General features: G+C 33.6%; 1 protein-coding gene and 1 non-coding gene across 4 annotated transcripts; both read left to right on the forward strand.

The window, feature by feature from the left end:
* Nucleotides 1–10,020: 10,020 nt before the first annotated feature.
* On the forward strand, nt 10,021–13,111 carry LOC106418716 (serine/arginine-rich splicing factor SR34A). Of its 3 annotated transcripts, XM_013859471.3 has the most exons (14): nt 10,060–10,168; nt 10,627–10,873; nt 11,029–11,152; nt 11,242–11,307; nt 11,388–11,462; nt 11,537–11,687; nt 11,761–11,807; nt 11,887–11,944; nt 12,034–12,083; nt 12,182–12,238; nt 12,327–12,448; nt 12,532–12,612; nt 12,702–12,750; nt 12,849–13,111. In XM_013859471.3, exons 3-14 carry the CDS (start codon nt 11,066–11,068, stop codon nt 12,867–12,869), a joined length of 864 nt encoding a protein of 287 aa, XP_013714925.1. In that variant the 5' UTR covers nt 10,060–10,168; nt 10,627–10,873; nt 11,029–11,065; the 3' UTR covers nt 12,870–13,111. The 3 variants fall into 3 exon arrangements, with proteins under 3 accessions (XP_013714926.1, XP_013714925.1, XP_048622050.1); XM_013859472.3 differs by lacking the exon at nt 10,627–10,873 and having other exon boundaries at nt 10,021–10,168; XM_048766093.1 differs by having other exon boundaries at nt 10,627–11,152.
* An 8,604-nt stretch (nt 13,112–21,715) lies between these two features.
* Nucleotides 21,716–21,822, forward strand: LOC125592165. The gene has a single exon (XR_007328012.1). It is a non-coding gene; the product is annotated as a small nucleolar RNA R71 (small nucleolar RNA).

A 21,822-nucleotide genomic window follows, 5' to 3' on the forward strand; every position in this document is an offset into this window, starting at 1 on the left:
CTTTGAAGCTTACTTTATTTACATATATCCAAAATTTCGTTGAATCTCTTAACATAAATAACATGTAATATTTGTGTCTATGACTTTTAAATTTTTAATATTTATATATTTAAACTTATAGTTTTTTTAAGTTTTCTCACTCTGCGCGGGTGATCACCTAGTCAAATGTTATTTTACATGTTTTGATGCCAATGTATGTTTCAGAAAAAGAGTCAAGGCATAATTAAAGTAGAAAATGAAAATCACTGAGCCCTAAAAGACAAAAAAAACACATAGATAAAGCGGAGTGATCAGTTCCAACCTCTTCGACTTCCACTGACTCTAAATCTACCAAGCCCATGTTCAAACAACATAAACCACATTGACAAAAAAATCAGAAATTCTGTGTATTTTCTAGTGAACCATAGCACAGAATATACTTATGTTATGATCTTTGCTTGTATTGAAACAATGAAGAAATTGTGTTTCTTTGGCCCCAACTCTTCTACGGGCTTTATCTTGTTTTCCACTATCTTTGCACAAGCAACCTTGCCCATCTCATGAAAGTGTCACGTTCTTCTTCCTCACGGTGGTTAATTTGATTCATTTAGCTAATAGCACTAAAACTAGATGGTAATTTGTGCCCTGCGCATAATAAATGGACTAAAAAGGATTATAATTTTTAAACTAATAGATATTAGAAAGTTAAAAGTCATAGTCACAAATATTACATGTTATATAATGAAATATTGAACGAAATTGTGCATGTTTATATAATGTAAGCTTAAATTTTTTGAAAAAAAAAAACTTGTGTAATTGGTTAAGTGTAATTGAAGTATATTTTATGAATTTAAGATAAAACAAACATAGGCAATAGAATTATTTTTTTCATAATATAAATTATAAATATGAGATAAAACTAAACACAGGCAATAGAATGATAAAATATGAAAGAAACAAATTATAATGAAACAAATAAAAAATTGATAAAACCACAACTGCTGTGAAAAATGTCTTCAGGACCTTTCGTTTGCAATCCTATAAGAGTAATAACAAAGGATATCAGCTTGCCAAACTAAACACAATTATTTACCAAACTACTAAACGAAATGATATTTTTTTTTCTGAAAACATCGATTTCTGGAACATCATTGGGCTCAAACATAATTTTGGAAAACCCATCAATGTTAGTCACGTTCTTCAATCGACCTTATGATGATTAAAAATAATGTTAGCAAAATATTAAGGGGATATCAGCTTCAACACTTTTTATTTAAAATTAGTACAGTACATTATCTACTCTCCCAATTAATTTACCATAACTGTAAGAGATGAAATCCATAGTACTCATTGTCTTTGCGTGATTTAAAATTAGTACAGTAAATTAGGACAATACATTACCCACATAGACTTTTTTTTGCTTCAAGTCAGAGATGAAATCCATAGCACTCATTGTCTTTGCGTGTTTTTAAGTTTGTAGGTTGTGATACGGTAGATGAAAATTCCGTATGATATATATAGTAATAACTAATAGGATTTATGCCACAATAATTGAGTCAATCAAATATATTACATCGCGGTATTAATGGCAAAAATTCCTAAAACTTCGTGGTTAATTTTTAATTGGTCAGAAAAATTTAAATAAATTAGTAGTAACCTTTATATATTAACCTAAATCAGAATGTGTTATGAGGATTGCAGTTTCTCTTTTTTTGGATATTGCATAAATTATAGGGTGTAGGCCACAATAATTGAGTCAACTAAATAGATTACATCGACTCAATAAAAATAAATTCTCATAAATTAAGGTCAAACGTAATTAGCAAATGGAAAGAAATAAATATAGGAAAAATATTATTGATAGATTACATCGACTTAATTAAAAATTAAATTCTCATAAACTACGGTGAAACATAAAATTAGCAAAAAAAATCAAATAATTATAGAAAAATTATATTATTGGATAGATATATTTATTTATTTACTTGAATTATATAATTCGAGTAAATATAATAAACATAAATTTCGGGGTCGATTCCCTATTTATTTACTTGAATTATATAACTTTAGACAAATGATATATGTTAATATGTTAATACCTTATTATACTGACCAAAAACACAACTAACAAAAAAAATGTGTTTTAATACAAAGATTAATACAAAATGTTTGTATTTGTATGTCGTAACGCAAGCGATACCATGTCGTAGTGCCAAGTGGATACATGTTGTGGAATGTAAATTGTTTGAGGTTATAAAATTGAAATAATAAGTTTTGCGTAAAATGTCATGAAAGAGAGTAGTAATACGAAAGTTCCATACAATGATATAAAGTTTCATTGTATACTTAAGTTACAAAAAAAAAAGTTTCATTGTATACAATATTACAACGTAACCAACGCAGTTGGCCTAGAGGTAGTTGATGACCAGATCCAATATGCTCTCCGCAGGTTTGACTCGCGTTGGCCACCCGGGATGTCTTAAATGGTAAGAATACGTGGAGTGCAGTGGACCCGCGGGAAATAGTCGGTTGACCACGGTCGCCGGATCACACCACGTTAAACAAAAAAAAGCAATATTACAACGTAACACAAAAGGTACCATGCCGTAGAGCCTTTTTAAGTTTTGAAAATGTCATGAAAAGAGATATAGTTATAAAATAGAATTAAATTTTTTTGAAAATGTCATGAAAAGAAATATAGTTACTTGATTCTGGATACACCGTTTAGGTAAATAGAGATATAGTTATTTGAGTTTAGGCTGGTAAAATTATTAAGTACCGATGTATAAAATCAAACAGCCATCAGTTTGATTAACTAAAGCACTTAGACGTTTAACATTAATGTGAAAAACATATACTATAAACACTATCTAGTTCTTATGTCCAATGACATCTATCTATAATAATAAATGGGGCTCATGCTCTCTCCTCCTTCCTCCACGTGTTCAAAGTGGAGGGGGGTTTGCGACATGTGTCGACATTCTATTCGGTGCGTTTGTATTTTTTTTTTAATTCTATTTCGATTGGGCCATTGGCTTTTGTGTGCATAATTTATATGGGCTTCCTTAAAAAATATTTAATCCACTCGGCCCACATCCAATAGGGTTGATCTTCCTCCTTCTTCTTCTTGCCATTGAAGCTTGCCGACGCACAAGGTAAAGACGATGGCTGTTTGCTAACCGTAACGGCTCGAGAAACCTTCCATCCGTCATTTATTTACTTCCACTTTAAGATTTCAATCTACCTCTTCGTTTCAACTGTAACCCCCTGAATCTGCATCTATCCTATAAATAGCGGACTTTACTAGCATGCAAAGTCCAATTCACACAAAATCCAAACGCAAACAGTTTCCAATCAAACGATTCCGATGGCGAATTCATACACTCTCCTCGCAGATTTGAGAGCCGACTGATGCTCTAACACCGCCGAGGTCCGTCTGTTGCCGCTTAAGTTTTCATCTAGATAGTGTATGAAAGCATGATGAAACTCTCAGTTGAGAAACTCCATATTACGAGTTTACAAAAAAGCCTATGGAGCGCTCGAGGATTCCAGCACCGTTGGTCTGGTTGGTCTCGCTAAGGCCAACAGTGAATTCAAGGTCTTATATATTCTCCTCATCTTGAGAAACTTCATATTATTTTGAATATTATGATCTATGTGTGTTATTGATTCATGATCTTTATACATTAGGATTTATATATTGTGATCGGCAAGGCATCAAAGTATATTTAATCTCCTCCCAAAGAACGTCATGTTAAAAAAAAAAAAAAAGAATGTCATGTTTGCAGTCCTTTGCAATTTCAAAACTAGGATATAATTCAAGAACTACTAATAACTACGATGTGGTTGTCTTTCCGCAGATATATTCTCGGGGACATTTGTACTACAACCACAAGCAGATGGTGTTTACAACATCCATGCATTGTCAAAGAGATTATCCAAAACTCGCACTTGGGTTATAAGCTTCTTTGCTTCTCCGTAAGTTTCCCTCTGAACAAGATCCTATAAATGTGTTTTCATTTTGACAAACACATGTACGTACAAGTAGAAAGGAAGGTGTTGATCATAGTCATTCACAGAACGTTAAGGGAAGGTGATCCTACGTTCATAGAAGAGCTTTTAAATTACTCTCAGAAAAGACACATTTTCAAGATTTTGAAACTCAAACTTCAAAGACGATACAAGTCCTCTTGGTAAACTAAATCATTCCCTATAGAGATGCATTTATCTCATCATCTCTTGATTTATCATATTTTCTCTGATGCAGCCTGGTATTGCTCTGCTTGGGATAGAACATACGCGCTCTTTCTCGAAGAGCGGCATAAATGTTATCATGTTTTAAAATATGATATAGAGGCAGAGCGTTTGGTAAGAGCTTAAGGTGCAGCTTCCAAGCTGATAACAATCCCGGATATGGTATACCTGGAGCGTTTATGTTGATCACACTATTATATGGTTCATGTGCAGGGATGATAACAATCATGAATATGATATACCTGGAGCTGGGCCTGTTTCATTAAAACCTTTGAAATTTTTGTCCAAAATAGTCTCAGCTACCTCCTCTGGGATGGCTTCTTCTTGAGATACATAAGGATCAACAGCCTCTAACAATGTCATCCATGTTGAATTTGTGCATGGTGCATTATCAAAAAAGCCACGCAATGCTTAGCTTCCAAGCTTAGGAATGGGAAGACCAAAGCTGACAATTGCTCATTCCTAGGTTTTATCTACTCTTACGCTCAAATAAATTGACTAGGATTACGTTTTGTTCTTGAATAATGTCATTGTTGGTCTTTTATCTTGACATTTATTAATAAATAGCACCTCCTGACTTTTCTTACGGGGTTTCCAAGTTAATACGAGATTTTTTTCAAAACCACAAGGAGCTTAACATGACTCGGTATCTACGGAAGTTTAGCCAATCTCAATATCTAAGGAGTGTAGTACCTTCAGTTAAAAATATACCTTCAATGATAATTAAATTTGTAACTACTTAACGGGCTCCACAAAAAACACTATGTCTGATCAACTCAACTGATCACCGGAATGTCATGATCAGTTTTTTTTTGGTAAAAAATGTCAGGGTCAGTTGCTTACCATTTCCTCTCACCTCGACTGAATTGACGGGTTGCCTCTCCGGTTATGTTCTGTCAAAGTATTGACTAGCTTGAAAGTTTGAATTACTGTGGTCTCTCTCCTTTAAAGCGTCTCGCCGGCTACTTTCATAGTATGGTTTTTGCTTAACTGAGTTTTCCTACATGGCTACATTAAGCTAACATTGTGGGCTGGTTGACAAAAAAAAGGAAACTAACATTATCGGCTTAAAGTTTTGTTCAGGCTACGTCCAAGCAGTAACATTTAATTCTTGGGTTTATTATCCCTGAGCAGCAGTTAAAGAAAAAACCAGCCACAACGCTAGCACAGTACGTTACATCACCTTAACAAATTATTCCCAACAGTTTCTAAACGTCTGCACTACAACAAATAAAACAACTTGCGAGACTTCTTGATATCTACCATCTCAGCACAGATACACTAAATCTTTTTGTTTAAGAATAATAATACAATTATGGTCATTGTTCAAAATTGACTATATATATATATGCACTTTTGTATATATATAGAGAGAGAGAGGGTGCAATTACTGAATTACATCAAAATAGATGTAAGAGAAGTGGAACAAAAAAATTGGTTGAAAAGACAAATTTTCAAACACCCGTGAAAGTTATGAATTCAATAGTTCTAAAACTAAAATAAAATTTTAATTGGTTGTCCATTTAATAATATTTAAACGAAAAACTTATATGAGTGAGATAAAAGTTTATTTACACCATGGGTTGGATTAGTAGGGTTATAAATGCATAAAATTTGTTGCAATAATTTAGTTTGTAATTTTTAGTGATTTAATTGTAAGGTTTTTTAAAGTAGAAAATATTATAACATTTAAACCGTTGTTTTTTAGAAAAGAAAACATTAAGTAAGGTTGTAGATTTAAAGGACGAGGATCCATTATATTATTTAGAAACTAATTAAAACAAAGTTATAAAAAGTTGTAAGTGAGATGAAACATTTTGATAATCCAGTCAATAAAACACCATTACTAAAATGTAATTAACTTTTTTTTTTTCATTTTGCTCATCACTTTATATATATTTTCCAATAACAGAAATATAAAAATTTGGATACTGAAATTCGAAGACAAAACAATGAATAATTAAAACAATTAAAATAACTAAAACAATAAATATTATATATCTACTTATAATTTTATAATAAATTATATTATCTATATATTAAAATAAACATACAAAATATATAATTACATTAAAATTTAGATATAAAATCCTGTGCGTAGCCCGGACCAACCTCTAATTACATGTAATTTATCTAAGCAACTAGATTAAGACCCGCACCTTGCGCGGGATAAAAATTATATATATAAATTATTTTATGTATTATATGTTCTTACATATTATGAAATAATAAATATATATTAAATAATTAAAAGTCAGTAACTATTACATATATAATAAAATTGGTGCGAACGTATAAATCAATTTTATTAATACAAACAATTTTTTTTTAAAATTTGATAGGATATGTAATTAAATTTAAATGATATTAACATACATAGTATATTTTTAATATTAATGTCTATTTTTTTTTAAAGGTGTTTTCTACTCATATGTTTTTTTTGATCATGTGTATCTTTAATAGCAAAAACTTTAAATTACTGATAACAAAATTTTCATTGTGGGACTAATAATTTTAGTAATTGATAATTTAAAAAAATTTATCAATGTTAGTTCAAAACTTTTATCAAAAAAATTATTCAAAGTAAATTTTGAAACTAAAATATTTATTTATTCAATATGGTTTATAGTTTAATTTAGAATGATATATATATACATAAATATTTTAAATCTTAATGATTAATTAAATTAGACTTTTACTTATATGATTTTGTAATCATTTGTATTTTGTCATAACAAAAATTTTAAACCATGGATCGCAAAATTTGAATGTGAGACTTTTAACAATTTTAGTAATTTATAGTCATTTTTTAAAATTCAAAATATAAAATATACAGAAAAATCTAAATTTTTATAATATGGTTATTTTGTTTTTTTAAGTTATTTTAATAGTTTTAAATTAAACAAATTTGATAGAAGATACATTTTTTTTATCAGATCTTTTTTATTCAAAATCATTAATTGTCATATATACTTTACCCACATTAGACAATTCCGTAATCTTTATTTAAGGAAATAATAATTGACATTAATAATGAATTTATGGTTAGTTTAATAAAAAGTTTATTATATAATTAGATGGACCAACCTATTTCTGTAGTAATTCTAAGAATCATCCTAGTGATGACATGTGGCTACAAAAAGAAGTTGTAATGTTTCACAAATAATATATATATAGGGGATAGAAGTTTTTTTTTAAAAGGGTGTGAAAAAGCTCTCATGATGACACCTAATCAATGAAAATTGTGGTAATCACACATATGAGGTTAATTAACAAAAATGCTCCTCAGGGATTCAAAATTCTCATATCATTAAAAATATATATTTGAATTATTTACCCCTAGTCTAACTCTCATTTTGTCTTTTCACTTTTCGTTTGTGATCGTTAACCATTCTTTTTACTATTCATTACAAATATGTCATTTAATTTAGTTACACTAACTCATTAAACCAATTTTCAAAAAGACATTCCAAAGCCTGAAAAGGATTAGTCTACAGAAAAAAAAAATCTTCAATCTTGTCGATTCCCTCAACTTCGACAATTATAGCTTCCGAAAAAGACCTTGGATGAATCACCGCATGACTGAAAACTTAAACAATTATTGCTGTTATACGTCCATCATCTCGTATGGTCTGATGCACACCATTCCTCAAAGGTAGAAAATGACACATGGAAAAGCCTCGGCATTCGAATTTTCGGGATGGGTTAGGACCGGTTCATTTCGGATCCAAATCTTTCGGATCCTAGACATTTAGACCAAATAGGTACTTGTAAATTTTCGGTTCGGAATGATTCTTCTCGGATCCGGGTTGGTTCGGATCTAATAATTAAAATATTTATGAAATACCGTAATTTTCGGATCCGGGCCAGGTTCGGATATTTAGCATCTCAAAGGGACAAGAAATACCCAAATTCCATCAATTTTAGTCAAAATTTGTCATATATATCTTTTTTTTTTCAAAATAACTTAAATAAACCAATATATTGATAATTAAAATAGTTTTCTTAAACTCTACATTTTACATTTAAACTTCATTTTACTTAAAAATGTTAAAAAAATAATAACAAAGATGGTTAACAAAAAGATATTTCAAATAAATTATAAAATTTATACTATATAAAATAGAACACCAAAAATAATTGTTTGGGATATATATGTTTTTAATTTGGGTATGAATCGGTTCTTATCAGATCGAGTCTATTCGGTTTGGTTCTTTTCGGGTCTTGGTCTATTCGGATCGGTTCTTTTCGATTCCGGTTTTTTCGGGTAGAAGAATTTTGGATCCAATAGATACTTGTAAAATTTTGGTTCGATTTCGAGTTGAATATTTTCGGGTTGGTTCCGGTTCGGATCTTCGGATCCGGGTAAAATGTACAGACCTACATGCAAATCTGAAAGCATTTACTATTAACCAACGTCATCATGATTTTTACTCATCATCATACCAGTAGACCCATATCCCACCTAACAGATGATGCTCATAGTTGCAAAGACTATTCCATCCAGGAAAGATAGCATCTTACATACTTTAGCATCTTACATACTTTGGAAATTCTCCTTCCACACCCTAGTTTCCAATGAACAGCCAAGAGACAATTTTTGCGACAAGTATCCAATAACTCACTGTCGTTTGTTTGTGTGGCTTATTGAACGCACACATGTTTCAAGTAAAAATTGACGAAATATTGTCTTTTAGAAGGATGTTTCTTGATATTATTTGACGTCGTTTGCAATAATTTATTATAGGGTTTCTGCCACTTTTTCTCTTGGCTTTATGGCTATGAACTGGTAGAGAGTTTGCCTCTGAAATTCAAAGAGTAGCGCCTATGACCATCCCCTTATCCTTACCAATATCAATCTCACCAACCTCTTGCACAATGTCTTCCTCTTCCATCTCATCTAGGTTGCACAGAAGCTTCATCGGACGTCCGCTTCCCGCTTCATAACTGGAATCGGAATTTTGTAGAAGCATACAAAATCTCGTTTCCAAAACGCTTTTAAATATTCTCTTTAAAAACACGTTGGAAGTTTACGATTCCGTTTTGGAATCACGCTTCCGTTTTTTTTAAGAACACAATGTCATAAATCAACCAAAAAAGTATAAATTCATAGTTTGAATTTATATAAAATCCAAATTTTAATAGTAATGAAATAGAGAGAATAGAAATATATAAATATTAAAAACTAATACTATAAAGTATCTTTAAGCATAGAGTTTTTTTTATTAAAGATATAGCATAGATTCAAATATGTTGTGTAAATTATTTATGAAGTATTAAAAATAATTAATATAATTATTTATTTTAAACTTAATTTATTTGTATTTTCACAATTTTAATATGAAATCATTTCAAATTATTATAAATGTATAAATGCTTAATTTTAAGTTTAAATCATATAATTTTTAGTCCTAAATTTTATAAAATTTTCTTATATTTTAATATATATATATAAATGGATATACGCTTCTAATATGTACCATTTCTTAATTTCTTACAAAATCCTGCTTTTGCACTTTTATACGATTCCGCTCCCACGTATCTGTTTCTGTTTCCATGTAACATATGATATCCTCCAATATAACATTTTTAAAATGTATAAGAGCATGATTAATGTGGAGTTTTCAAGATGAGGTTCTTAACGGAATATAAGAAACTATCTCTTAACTCTTAACTAAAAAAAACTAAGAACCGGCTCTTAAAACTAAAAAGTCCGTCCTAAGAACCACCGTTAATCAGTAAGGCTTTTTGTTGGTATTCAAATTTCTTAGGGACCAAAAAAAATAAGAAAGGGATAAAAGCTAGAAGGGCAAATCTGGTAATTTACATAAGCTCGTGTATAAAACGAACCCTAGATAAACAAACTTACAAGGCCGACATATCTAATTACCAAGCCTTGGTTCTTCCGAATCTTGTCCGGTGCTGTTAATCCCTGGTACGAATTATTACACACATCTCTCTCTCTCCCCGTTCATTACTCGTATTGTGTTTTGTTTGAGCGTTACTGTAGTGTTTACTCTGAATCCGATACTGATGTGTTAGCTTTCGTTCATTGAACTGTTAATGTTTTGTTCGTTTGATTATATATCTTTGAGTTTCCGATGCGCTCCGTGAGAATATACTCTTTTTTTGTTTGTTTGTTTCCGACAAGCTTGTTCTTGAATTATGTCAAGACAGTGAAAAAGTTTTGGGCTTTGGTCGTGGGATTATCTATGATCTTGTATATAGCTTTTATTTGTCGAATTTTATCGAACTTCTTCCTGATCTTTAAACAATTTGTATTGCTGGTCTCTGAATTATAAGGCTTCGAACTTTTTCTATGTTTTGAGTAAGGAAGGTAGATGCATGAGGCTATGTTACATGATGTCATGACACATGCTTTCTTTATTTTAGATGGCAAAGCGCTTGGAACATGAGCATTGCAATGGTTCATAGGGATATAGAGAGGGAATGGGAGATCAATGTGGACTTGTTTTATTTATTTTAAGTGGTTGGAGTTTGTTTACTTAAATCATGGGAAGATGTGGAGAAAAAAAAAATAGATTTCAAAATTTATAATAGCTTTTGGGAGCACATTGGAGCAAATAAGCATTGTGGAGCTTGTGGAGCACTGCTCTTTACTATGGATTGCTCTCACTTGGTTTGCTTCATATATATTTTTTTGGTCTTATCATCATCTTTCCTAAATGCTAGTGCAGTGATGCTGAATGGGAAGCTGTCTGAGTGGAGATTCTTTGTCATTAGAAATAAACTTTGGTTCTTTATTTATTTGAATCCTTGAATTTGTATCTGCAGTTACTTCTCTTCTTTGTTGTAACAACCTCAGCAAACAATGAGTGGTCGATTTTCTCGTTCCATCTATGTTGGTAACTTGCCCGGTGACATTAGGGAGTCTGAGATTGAAGATCTCTTTTACAAGGTCAGTTCTGGCTATCTTTTTTTGTTTTGTTTTGGATGACATTCCAACTGTTGTAAGAGAATGTTTTGAATGAGTTATCTCAATTGCAGTACGGCCGCATAGTGGATATCGAATTGAAGGTTCCACCTCGTCCTCCATGTTATTGCTTTGTTGAGGTACGTTTCTTACATGTTCTCAATCAGTTTTACAAGATATTATTACAGTTAACCAAAGCTTTGTGTTGGATGTTTTGTAGTTTGAGCATGCTCGGGATGCTGAAGATGCGATCGATGGCCGTGATGGGTACAACTTTGACGGCTGTCGTTTGAGGGTACTTCAGTCTGGTTTACCCTTTCAGGTTTGTATATATTTTCTTCTCGTTATTTCTAATCATTGCGAATGCAGGTTGAGCTTGCCCATGGTGGTCGAGGACAGTCATCAGGTGATCGTCGTGGCGGTGGTGGATACCGTGGTGGGGGTGGTGGCTATGGCAGCGGTGGAGGTGGAGGTGGTGGATCAGCCCGGTTTGGTGTCTCACGACACTCTGAATTCCGAGGTTTGTGTAATTTTTGCTGTTGGTAAAGTTTGATTGAATCTGCATCTCTTTCTGAATGTTTTCTTGGATGCAGTTATTGTACGTGGGCTCCCATCATCTGCTTCATGGCAAGATTTGAAGGTGTGTTGATTCTTAATGTTTTTGCTGTCTCCTTTTTTTTTTTATTCTTCATATTAAAAGTTTAAAACCATCGTTTCAGGATCATATGCGGAAAGCTGGTGATGTGTGCTTTGCTGAGGTCACTCGAGACAGTGAAGGTGCGTTAGTTTACACTTTCTTAGCTGTATTAGCGTTTGTGGTTATGTCTTCTATTTTTTTCTCTTACATCTTTGATAATTATGATCAGGAACTTATGGTGTTGTTGACTACACCAATTATGATGACATGAAGTATGCGGTAAGTTTCCACTCTCTTCTTCTCCTCGTGCTGTGTATGAAGCTATGAACTGTATAGTTTCCCAGTGTTCATAACTTGTGATTTTGTTTTTCCTTCAGATAAGGAAACTTGATGATACAGAGTTCAGAAACCCCTGGGCTAGAGGCTATATCCGGGTACTGTCTTAATTGGTTACCTTTATATATGTTTGCCTTCTTCAGACTGTAAACCATAAAATAGCTCTTTTGTATTTCTTATGTACAGGTTACGAAATATGAAAGCTCTCAGTCAAGGAGCCCAAGTAGAAGCAGGAGCCGTAGCCGAGGCCGTGGTCGCAGCCCTAGCCGCAGCGTTAGCAGAAGCAGGAGCCCAAGAAAGGATCTGAGGTGCGTTTGTTTTGTTTGTATAATAATCCCATTTTGAACAATATCTTTGAAATAGAGCTGTGTTTATCAAATCCTTATTGCAGTAAATCACCAAGACGATCCCTTTCAAGATCGGTATCAAAATCTAGGTCGCCTTCTCCTGACAGGAAGAAGAGTCCCCCTAGGTAAGTTCTCTCTCCCCTTTTAAATCGTTCTTTTACTTCTGTGATTAAAGTGATTCTCTTAATTTTTATTTTTATTGAATTCATTTTAGGGCAATGTCTAGGTCCAGGTCCAGGTCTCTTTCAAAATCTCCTGCCAAGGTATACAAAAAGTTGCATTTTAGACTACTTTTTGAACGTTGTTGATAAAAAAAGGCCCAACAAATCAATCTGAAACTTCTTGTAAATTATCTCCTCAGGTTCGGGAAGGCAGTGAGTGAGTGATTGCGCTGCGATTCCTCCAGGGCAAAGAAGATCGAACGGGAGAAATCTGGAGTACTATGCAAACTTGTAATTTGTTCTCTAGACTACTAGTTCTGGATACTTTTATTTCTCTCTGCTACTACTACTTTGGTCTTAAAGCTGTTATCTTTACCGGTTCTTTGAAATATTTTTGTTTTTTTTTCTCTTTGTGAGTTTAAGACAGGCATATCTTATCAATCGAAACTGCAAACTTCTAATATAGTACAGTTGTGAAATCTTCATGCATTTTGTTCTGTATACTTGTTTGCGTAACTTTTTATTTATTAATGTTGGCCTTGAGCTTAAAATGCATGTTATTCTCTAGTTAAACATAACATTTTCGTCACGCTTTAATATTTAAATCGAAGTTTTTTTCACCAAGTTCTCTGTTTCAGTGTGGAAGATGGAAGTTTTTTTCATTTTTGCTGAAATAAAATATGCCCTCACTTTAAATTTGTAACACTAATATTATAGAAATTTTGTGAAGACACTAAGTGGTCATACATTTTTTTTTCTTCTCGTTTATCCAAATGTGTACTTAGGCAACACTTCTTGTCAAAGAGTAGTTCGTTTAAAAGTGTCTCTAAAATACATTACAATAAAACTTAGCTTCTTTCAAAAATTATTAAAAACTTTTGGCCAAACACAAATAATCTTTGAAAAAAAAATATTCGTCTTACTCACCCTAAAAATTCAAATTATTCGCAAAAAATCACTATTTTTCTTCGAAATAATCATTTATTCAATTATTAATATTTTCATTTTTTATTTAAAACATTGTAATAATCATCAATACACCAGCCACCATGAACAACCAATTTCAAATTCTTAATATACCTAAAAACAACGAGCAAATGACTATTTCATGTCCAACATATTGTGATATGTTCAATCTATACTTCAAATATATCACCGTGCAAATACATTCCAACACTTTGGAAAAGTTCAAATATCATACATCTTGTTTGACATTTTTATTGAAACCATACACCAGTCTCTTCATCAGCTGTCACATATTTAATTTTATTGATTTGAATGCTATATCGCTAATTTTCCTGAAGGGTATGTCATGTCTATAAATAATTACTTTATATAAATATTATTTTAAAAATGTAATAGTTTATAAATTCTAATTATTTAATAAATTAACCAAAAATAATTAAAATAATAATATTTTATCTTATATATATATATATTAATGTTTCAGTCCTATCGATTACTCCCGCGTTAGTTTTGGTTAATCTTGGCTATGTGTTTGAATAGAATTTTTTTTTCGGTTGTGTAATCATGCAAATAATTTTTGTTTTAAAAAATTGAGAATTTATTATATGTCTATCTAAATTCTTTCAAAGCAAACAACATAACTAAGATTAACCGAGAGTAACGCAATCACAAACAGTAGCATTGTCATTACAATGAAGATATAACTCTTATATAAGATAAAAAATTATTGATTTTAATTCATTTCTTGTTAATTTTATAAAAGTAATTAAAATCTATAAAAACCATTATGTTTTGTTTCAAAATTTATTTTATAAAATAACTCATTTGTTTTTTTTTTCTTAAATTTAAGTTAGTGTACATGTCATATACTTGTCAGCAAAATTAGCCGATGTAGCATCTATGTTAGCAAAATTAGATGTTGTAGCTAATGTGTCGACTAGTGTATGATTTTGCCAAAACATTAAACACGATGTATGATATTTGAACTTTTCAAAAGTGTATGATGTATTTGCACGTGATATATTTGATGTATAGATTGAATATAGCACGATATGTTGGGCATGAAATGACTGTTTTTCCAAAAAATCAACATCTACTCTTTATTTCTCATTTTTTACGCACACAAAACATTTCTTTTTCACTTTCTCTTTCATTTCATCCCCAAAACCCAACCTTTTTATTTCAAAATTGGTAAGCTTATTGGAGTCACTCAAGTTCATGATTCTTTGTCAATAACGAGTGGATATCTTTCGTGGTGAAGTTCTGTGTGTTTGGAGAAGTTTAGCAAAATATGGTCCGATATTCAATTTTTTCAGGTCTGTTCGCAAAAAAGTCTTCTAATCAATGCATAGGTTAATCTTGCAATTGACTATTTTATATGTTTTTCATAGATAGAAGTCTTCTAAATTTTCTTTGTAACAGGAAAAATCTAGAAGTCTTCTTGGTAAACATGTTAGTTTTGTACCTGACCAAAATTTTGTAAAAAAATTGATTTTTTCATAGAAGACTTACAGAGAAGTGTGGAAAGAAATCTTCTTACGGTCACATGAAGTTTTGGAAGTTGGCAAGAAGTGTCCGTAAGTTAGTTTTGTAATTGAAAACAAATAATAAAATATAATATTAAAATTAAATAATCAGAAGACTTCTAACCTTCTGAGTTTTCCTTAAATTTATTTCGATATTTTGATCAAACGTTTTGGCTTTGAAAGTAGACATTCTATAGAAGTCTTCTCTTACAAAGTCAAACATGATCAATTGCAAAACAAAACCATATAAAGTTTTACGAAATTTCAAAGACTTCATGTGACGGTAAGAAGATTTTTATAGAAAAGTCTACACCGAGTAGCTTTCTCTGGAAGTCTTTTTTGGAAAAGTATTCTCTGGCTAAAAAAAAGATTCCAAATAAAAAATAATTTAATTATTTACAAAGGAAGACTTCTTAAGTATAATCTACTCATTGAGAAGACTTTTTGAAAAGTCTGTTGTGAAAAAACTTCTTGAGAGTTTTCTCCGTTAGCTATAGTAAATTTATATTTTCCATATTAGAAAAAAAAATTAAGATTTTTTTATTAATTCATATATATTTATCAATATTGGTGCTCATGGATAAACAAAAAATCTTTAAAAATCATGTATTTATCAATTTTTGATTTTATGTGATGTTTGAAAGTGTTATATGTTTAAACATTTGTAATACTTAAATTATGTTAAGTCTTATTTTGCAAATGTATTAGTTTGAGCACTGCCATTTCGGTGATGGCTTCTGATATGTCAGGTTTTAACCCGATTATCTAACTGCAAGTACACAGTGAAGTACGCAGTAATAATACGTGATCAAATCCACAAGAACCGATGACCACACATAGAGTACCAGACAAGTTACTAGCTAAAGCAATAAAATAAATTTGTTTGTTTGGTTTTCAGTTTCTTAATTCAAATAAGCAAGAGAAAGCGAGCAAAGGACAATTAAAATGAGTTTGTAAACAATTAAAACAAGCGTTGGGCATTGAGAATTCTCAGGGATCTCTCTTCAGTAATGATCACGCAACAAACAGACAGGAAAACACCATATAACAATGTCTCGAACTCAAATCACAATATTAATTAGAGTTAACCTTCTTCCGTAGTGCTAACGCTCTATGCTCAGAATCCTAAATACTAGCTTCCACTGTATCTCAGATTTTGAACAAGCTTTAGGTTCATGTTTGATCAGTTCACAAGGCGCAGTAACATTAACTTCCGTTGGTTACAGAAACCTTGCTCATCTACTGATATTTTGGAAATTCAAACAACATTTTTTGTGTGATTAAATTCCTAGAATCAGAGAATAGGTGATCAGACAAGTCTCAGCCATAAGAAAATCAGTAGACAAAGATCCAAAACATAAATCCCTAGTCTAACAGTTTTCTAGATCAATACATTGAGAAATCCCCTATGAGAACCCCTTAACCCAACTAGAAGACTACTTACTCATATTCAAGCAATAACAAAACGAAATCATAGAAGAAAACATCATGAAATTGTATTAAAAATGAAAAAGGGTTAAAGAAGATCTTCTCCAAATGAGTACAAGAAGAATCCTCTTCCAAAAGTCTACAAAATCCAAATGAGTTATAAATCTCTAAAGCCTCTCTCTAGCACTCTCTCTAGCCGTCAGGAACCAGAACAGATCAAAAGATACCAGATAGAATCAAGTCTTTAGGTTTTTGGGTCTTCAAAACTGGTCTTTTTGCAAAATTTGCCTCGCTGTGGCAAGGATCGGGTGATCCACGATATACAGAGCGGGCGCTCCAAGTCAAGGAACAGGCGCTTCAGGTAATACGGAGCGGGAGCTCTATGTCGCAGTTCCTGCATAGTTTGAACTGTGGCTCATTTCGCGCCAAAATCCCTTACAAATGTGTTCTTTTCCCACAAGCTAACCTGTAAATTATATGAAGAACAACAAAAGGCCGCGAGAAGACCAAATACCTTAAAAAACCTGATCATTCTTTGTTCCAAAATGAGTTTTAAAGTGTTAAAAACACAACACATCAAATCCCCCAGACTTGAATCTTTGCTTGTCCTCAAGTAAAGGAAGCGAAAACTAAGCGAAAGGGAAAATAAGTTTGAATACTCGAGAGTTCACTTACCCTCAGCAGACCTCACCTAGCGCTTTTCGCTAACCACATAAATCAGAAACCGTTAGAGCATTCGCCCCAAATCCCCATCAAGACCGCGCAGACCTGTCCATACTCTAAACTCCAAACCTGCAAGTCTCAGATTCATGCAATTAACTCTCTACATTCATTTAAGGTGGGTGTGACCTTTCCACCAGGGGAAACTCCATCAGGTGTAACAGGCTAGGTGTTTGGGAGGTTCTTTTTGTGTTTAACAGAGGCTCGATGTGTTTATGTGTATCAGCAGCGACAAATGGATGCAAAACATTATGCAAAATTGCTGGAGAGACATAGTACATTGATAACCATGATTTTCAAAACTACTCAAGTCTCAAATGATTAAGTCTCAGTAAACTCAAACCCCAACCAAATATTAAACAATCAATTCTCCTAGGTACATAAAAGATGGACAGATAATAACCATCACGGTACTGATTCCATTTCCCAAAACACTACAATAAACTGAATAAATATGTCATTTTTTTTCATTTTTTTTCTTTTTTTTCATCGTTTAGCAAGGAGAAATTCAATCACACTATTTTAACACTCATTTTATTTATCTACCAACCCTAGACACACATGACCGTGTCTAACCACCTAAATGTTCCAATCCTGCCTAAGTAGTCAAGTGAATCATGTCTACCCTAATCTCTCCATCGTTTTTGCACACGTATGCACATATGACAATGACAAAGAATGCATGTAGATCAAAGAAATGGTAAGGTGTAGGTGTGGTACCAAACGAAAGATGAGTCTGGCCATTCAGGATTAGCAGAGATTGATATGGTGTACCGTTTCTTGATGTAGATTCCCTGATTAAAAGAAGTTAAATTCATTAGTGGTCCAAATAATAATAGAGTTAATCGTTATCCACTAAGAACTTGAGTTTCAAAGCTTTCTGGGAGGCTGTCTGGTCATGAGGTTCTCTGGTTTGGCTGCGCTAACAGTCCTGTAAAATGGTCAATATGATGTGAAAAAGCACAGCACACAAGGTGATAGCCTAAAGAACATCATAAGTTTTGTGAAACATCCCTAACAGACACACATAACTCAATAAAACACGGAGAGACTCGAGAACTGACTCTAAAACACATAAAATGCAAGGAACAAAAGAAATAACATCAGTAGCATCCTCCCCCAAACTTACTTCACACTATCTCAGTGTGAAAATAAATCCAAAGGAGGTCAGTAACAAAAGCAAGAAACAAAATAAAGAGAAAAAAAGAAGAAAACAAACAGCTATGGTGGTTGTAAAGATCAGGCAGGAATTTCATCTGTATCAGGGAGAGCCTGATCTGCAAACTAGGGAGCAGGTGATCTGTGGCAGGGAGCGGGTGCTACTATATTCGAACATCGGGTGATCTTAGCCATTTTCTTGTAACAGACCTGAAAGCTCACATAACCATAGCCAAAAATCAAAACACAAGAAATCCTAAGTACAAAAGAAAGAAAAATGAACCTAGTGGGTTGCCTCCCACTCAGCGCTTGTTTTAAGTCACGAGCCTGACTTTTTGAGTTCAATTTTAGTATGGATGAGCATGAGAGCTTGCTCCAAAATAAGTCCCACCATCAAACATCTTGAGCTTAAGAACATTGCTCATAAAACCCTTCACAGCTTCCATACCCTTTTCTTTCATCTCTGAGGTGAGAATAGCACGAACTTTCGAAAAAGGTTTTGAAGTCCCTTTGCATTTCACCTCATACTCAATCACATCACCAGAGTAGCTGTGAGGTATCAGCATCAGATGAGGATCACTCTTGATCCCTTTGTACTTCACCTCTTCTTTTGCAACTGTATCAGATTTCTTTTGCATGGCGCAACCGGTATTGTTCATAACTTCCTTGACAGGTCCCTTATCCACCAGCACAGAGACGCTGGAGGCCAGACGCATGAATGTATCTGTCGGTACAGCTCTGTAGTAGACGCTCTGGTCAATGTTCACAAAGGAGATCCTCGTGTTGGGCATATCAGTGACTGCTCCTGCTGTGGCTAAATACTCTCTGCCCAAAATCAGAGGTCTACTAGCACCATTTCTCATCTCCACTACCTGAAAATCAGTGGAAACAATGCAGTCTCCTACTTGGACAGATATATCCTTAATGGCACCAGTGGAGACTTGGTAGAGGAGTCTGCAAACTCTAGAGTGAACTTTGGTGGCTCTATCAGAAGGCCTACTCTCAGCAATGTCCTTCGACATGAGACTAACTGCTGAACCAGTGTGACAGAGGGAATCAGTGAACTCAACTCCATATATTGAGCATGGAACTAAAAATTTTCCAGGATCTTCCAACTTAGACAAGTTCTTAAGCAATGACGATGTATTCTTAGCCTTGATGACCATCTCCTCAATCTCCTCCCTTGTTTCTCTTGTGTTGGTGAAAAACTGATTCAAATGGTACCTACTCCACGCATCTTCAAATGACATAGTAGGAGCAATTCTTTTTACCCTTTTCTCGAATCCAGCCAAATTCTTTTCACTGATAGACTCTTTCAGATGTTGTGGCACAACAGGATAATGGGTTCTTGATACAAAAATTCGCTCAAATCCAGCAACATGAGCATTTTTTCTTCTGTTGGACCAGGATCGATCATTCCCACAGATGCAGATCGGTCGAGGTGTGACACGGATCGGTCGTTCCCTTCACCATGGATCGGCCGATCGTTGACACTGTCAAAATTTCCATTGTATCTAGTTTCTTCAGTATCCTCACTCTCTAAAGCAAAGATAACATTACAATGGGCTCTAGGGTTCACCTCTGATTTTCCTGGTAGAGTGCCAAGAGGTGCTATGTTTCTTGTTGAGGCCTGAGCAACTTGTGTTTCCAACAACTTCATATGGGTATTCAAAGCTTCAAACTTCTCATTCAAATCTCTATACATGCCGTCAACCTTGTTGTTGATGTCTGAAGTGCTTTTCTTCTAACCCTCTATCACCATCTGCAACATCTGTTTGATCTCACTGTCTTGAGAAGACTGAGATGAAGAAGCATTCTCCTTATTCTGGTAATTGTTGTACTGCTGCTTCTGCTGAAAACCAGAATTTTCTGAGTTGTTTCCTTGGTACTGATTTTTGTTCTGAGATCCCTGGCTAAAGACACTTTGATTCTGCTGGTTCCCAGAGTTTTGATTATAACCTCTATTCTGGTAGATCCCATGTCCACCAATGTAGTTCACATCAGCTTGCAAATCATATGAATCATTAGCAGTTAACACCTGGTTAACCTGATCCTCCACAAAATTAACTGACTTCTGATCTCTCTTCATAAGCATATCAATCTTGACATTCAGCTCTTCAATATTCTTGGAGTCAGACCCATAATTTCCTTTCAGTCTATCTGAAGTGATCCTGGGTAAGATGATCACGTCCCTGAATGCTCTCCAATGATTGTGATGATGAAAATAGGCAGTGGATTGATTTGATACTTCTAAGAGTTGTGAAATTGGCTCTCAGACTATCAGATTTACTTGTAATGTAATGATCGAAGATCCGAATTACACTAGACAAGATGTGATCAAACAAGATTCAGAGAATTCTTTGAAAAGAAAAGAGTTTGATAATCTTTCTGAGGAATTTCGTCCATAATATATAGAGCAGAAGACTGTACATGCACAACTTCTTGGAAACACAACATAATTAATGAAAACAAAGACTAAAGTTCAAATTTAAAAGATAGACTTCTGGATCCTTCTTCAAATTTAAAAGATAGAAATGGGCATGGTTTCATCAAGAGGCTTATTATATGTAGTGTTGTGTCCAAGCCTCATTAAAAACCTTGTTTGGAAAACCTAATGGGACAAAACCAAACCAAGGAAAAAAGTGCAAGTCACAACACCTCTCTTGATGAATGAGCTAGGCGGCTTGAATCACAACCAGGGTAGTTGGATCATCACACTCTAGACTGCCCTGGATAGTGTGTAGAAGTTGATGAAGAACTTGCTGGAGTTTTTCTTGTCTGGCTCTAGTCATTGGACCAAGTGGAATGTTTAAGTCCTTGTCCTTTGTCTCTTCAGTAACCAATGAACCTTCTTTCTGATCATTGGAGTAAGACATCCATTCAGGTTCATTCTCAGAGCTGCATCCACTCAGTTGTTATCCACAGAATCGTATCCACTGGGTTGCATCCATTCAGTAGCATCCACAAAGTTGCATCCACTGGGTTGCATCCATGCAGTAGCATCCACAAAGTCGGATTCTTTGACTTCCTTAAGTTCTGATAAAAGCTGTTCCATCTCCTTAGTTGCATCAGTTCCTTTGCTTGCCAAGATCACATCACTATCAAACTCTGATTTGCGATTAGCTTGACTGGCTGATAGGTTGTCAATCAAAATGTAAGCTTCCTCCACTGTTTTGCTCATGAAATCGCCACTACTAGCAGTGCCCATGGCGTTCTGATGGTTCTCATTGACCCCATTATAGAAGATGTTCAACAAGTTCACATCAGTGTAACCTTGGTGAGGACAGTCTAGTGTGTACTCCTTGAATCGCTCCCAAGCCTCATGAAAAATCTCAAAACCAAGCTGCTGATAACTTCCAATCTTGCTTCTCAGATA

This window comes from Brassica napus, chromosome C8 (genome assembly GCF_020379485.1).
Source record: "Brassica napus cultivar Da-Ae chromosome C8, Da-Ae, whole genome shotgun sequence".
Taxonomy (NCBI): domain Eukaryota; kingdom Viridiplantae; phylum Streptophyta; class Magnoliopsida; order Brassicales; family Brassicaceae; genus Brassica; species Brassica napus.

Coding starts and splice junctions, on each gene's coding strand:
- LOC106418716 (XM_013859472.3), top strand. CDS start 11,066: ATGAGTGGTCGATTTTCTCGTTCCATCTATGTTGGTAACTTGCCCGGT. Junction 11,153..11,241: donor TTGAAGATCTCTTTTACAAG/GTCAGTTCTGGC, acceptor TCTCAATTGCAG/TACGGCCGCATAGTGGATAT. Junction 12,449..12,531: donor AGCCCAAGAAAGGATCTGAG/GTGCGTTTGTTT, acceptor TCCTTATTGCAG/TAAATCACCAAGACGATCCC.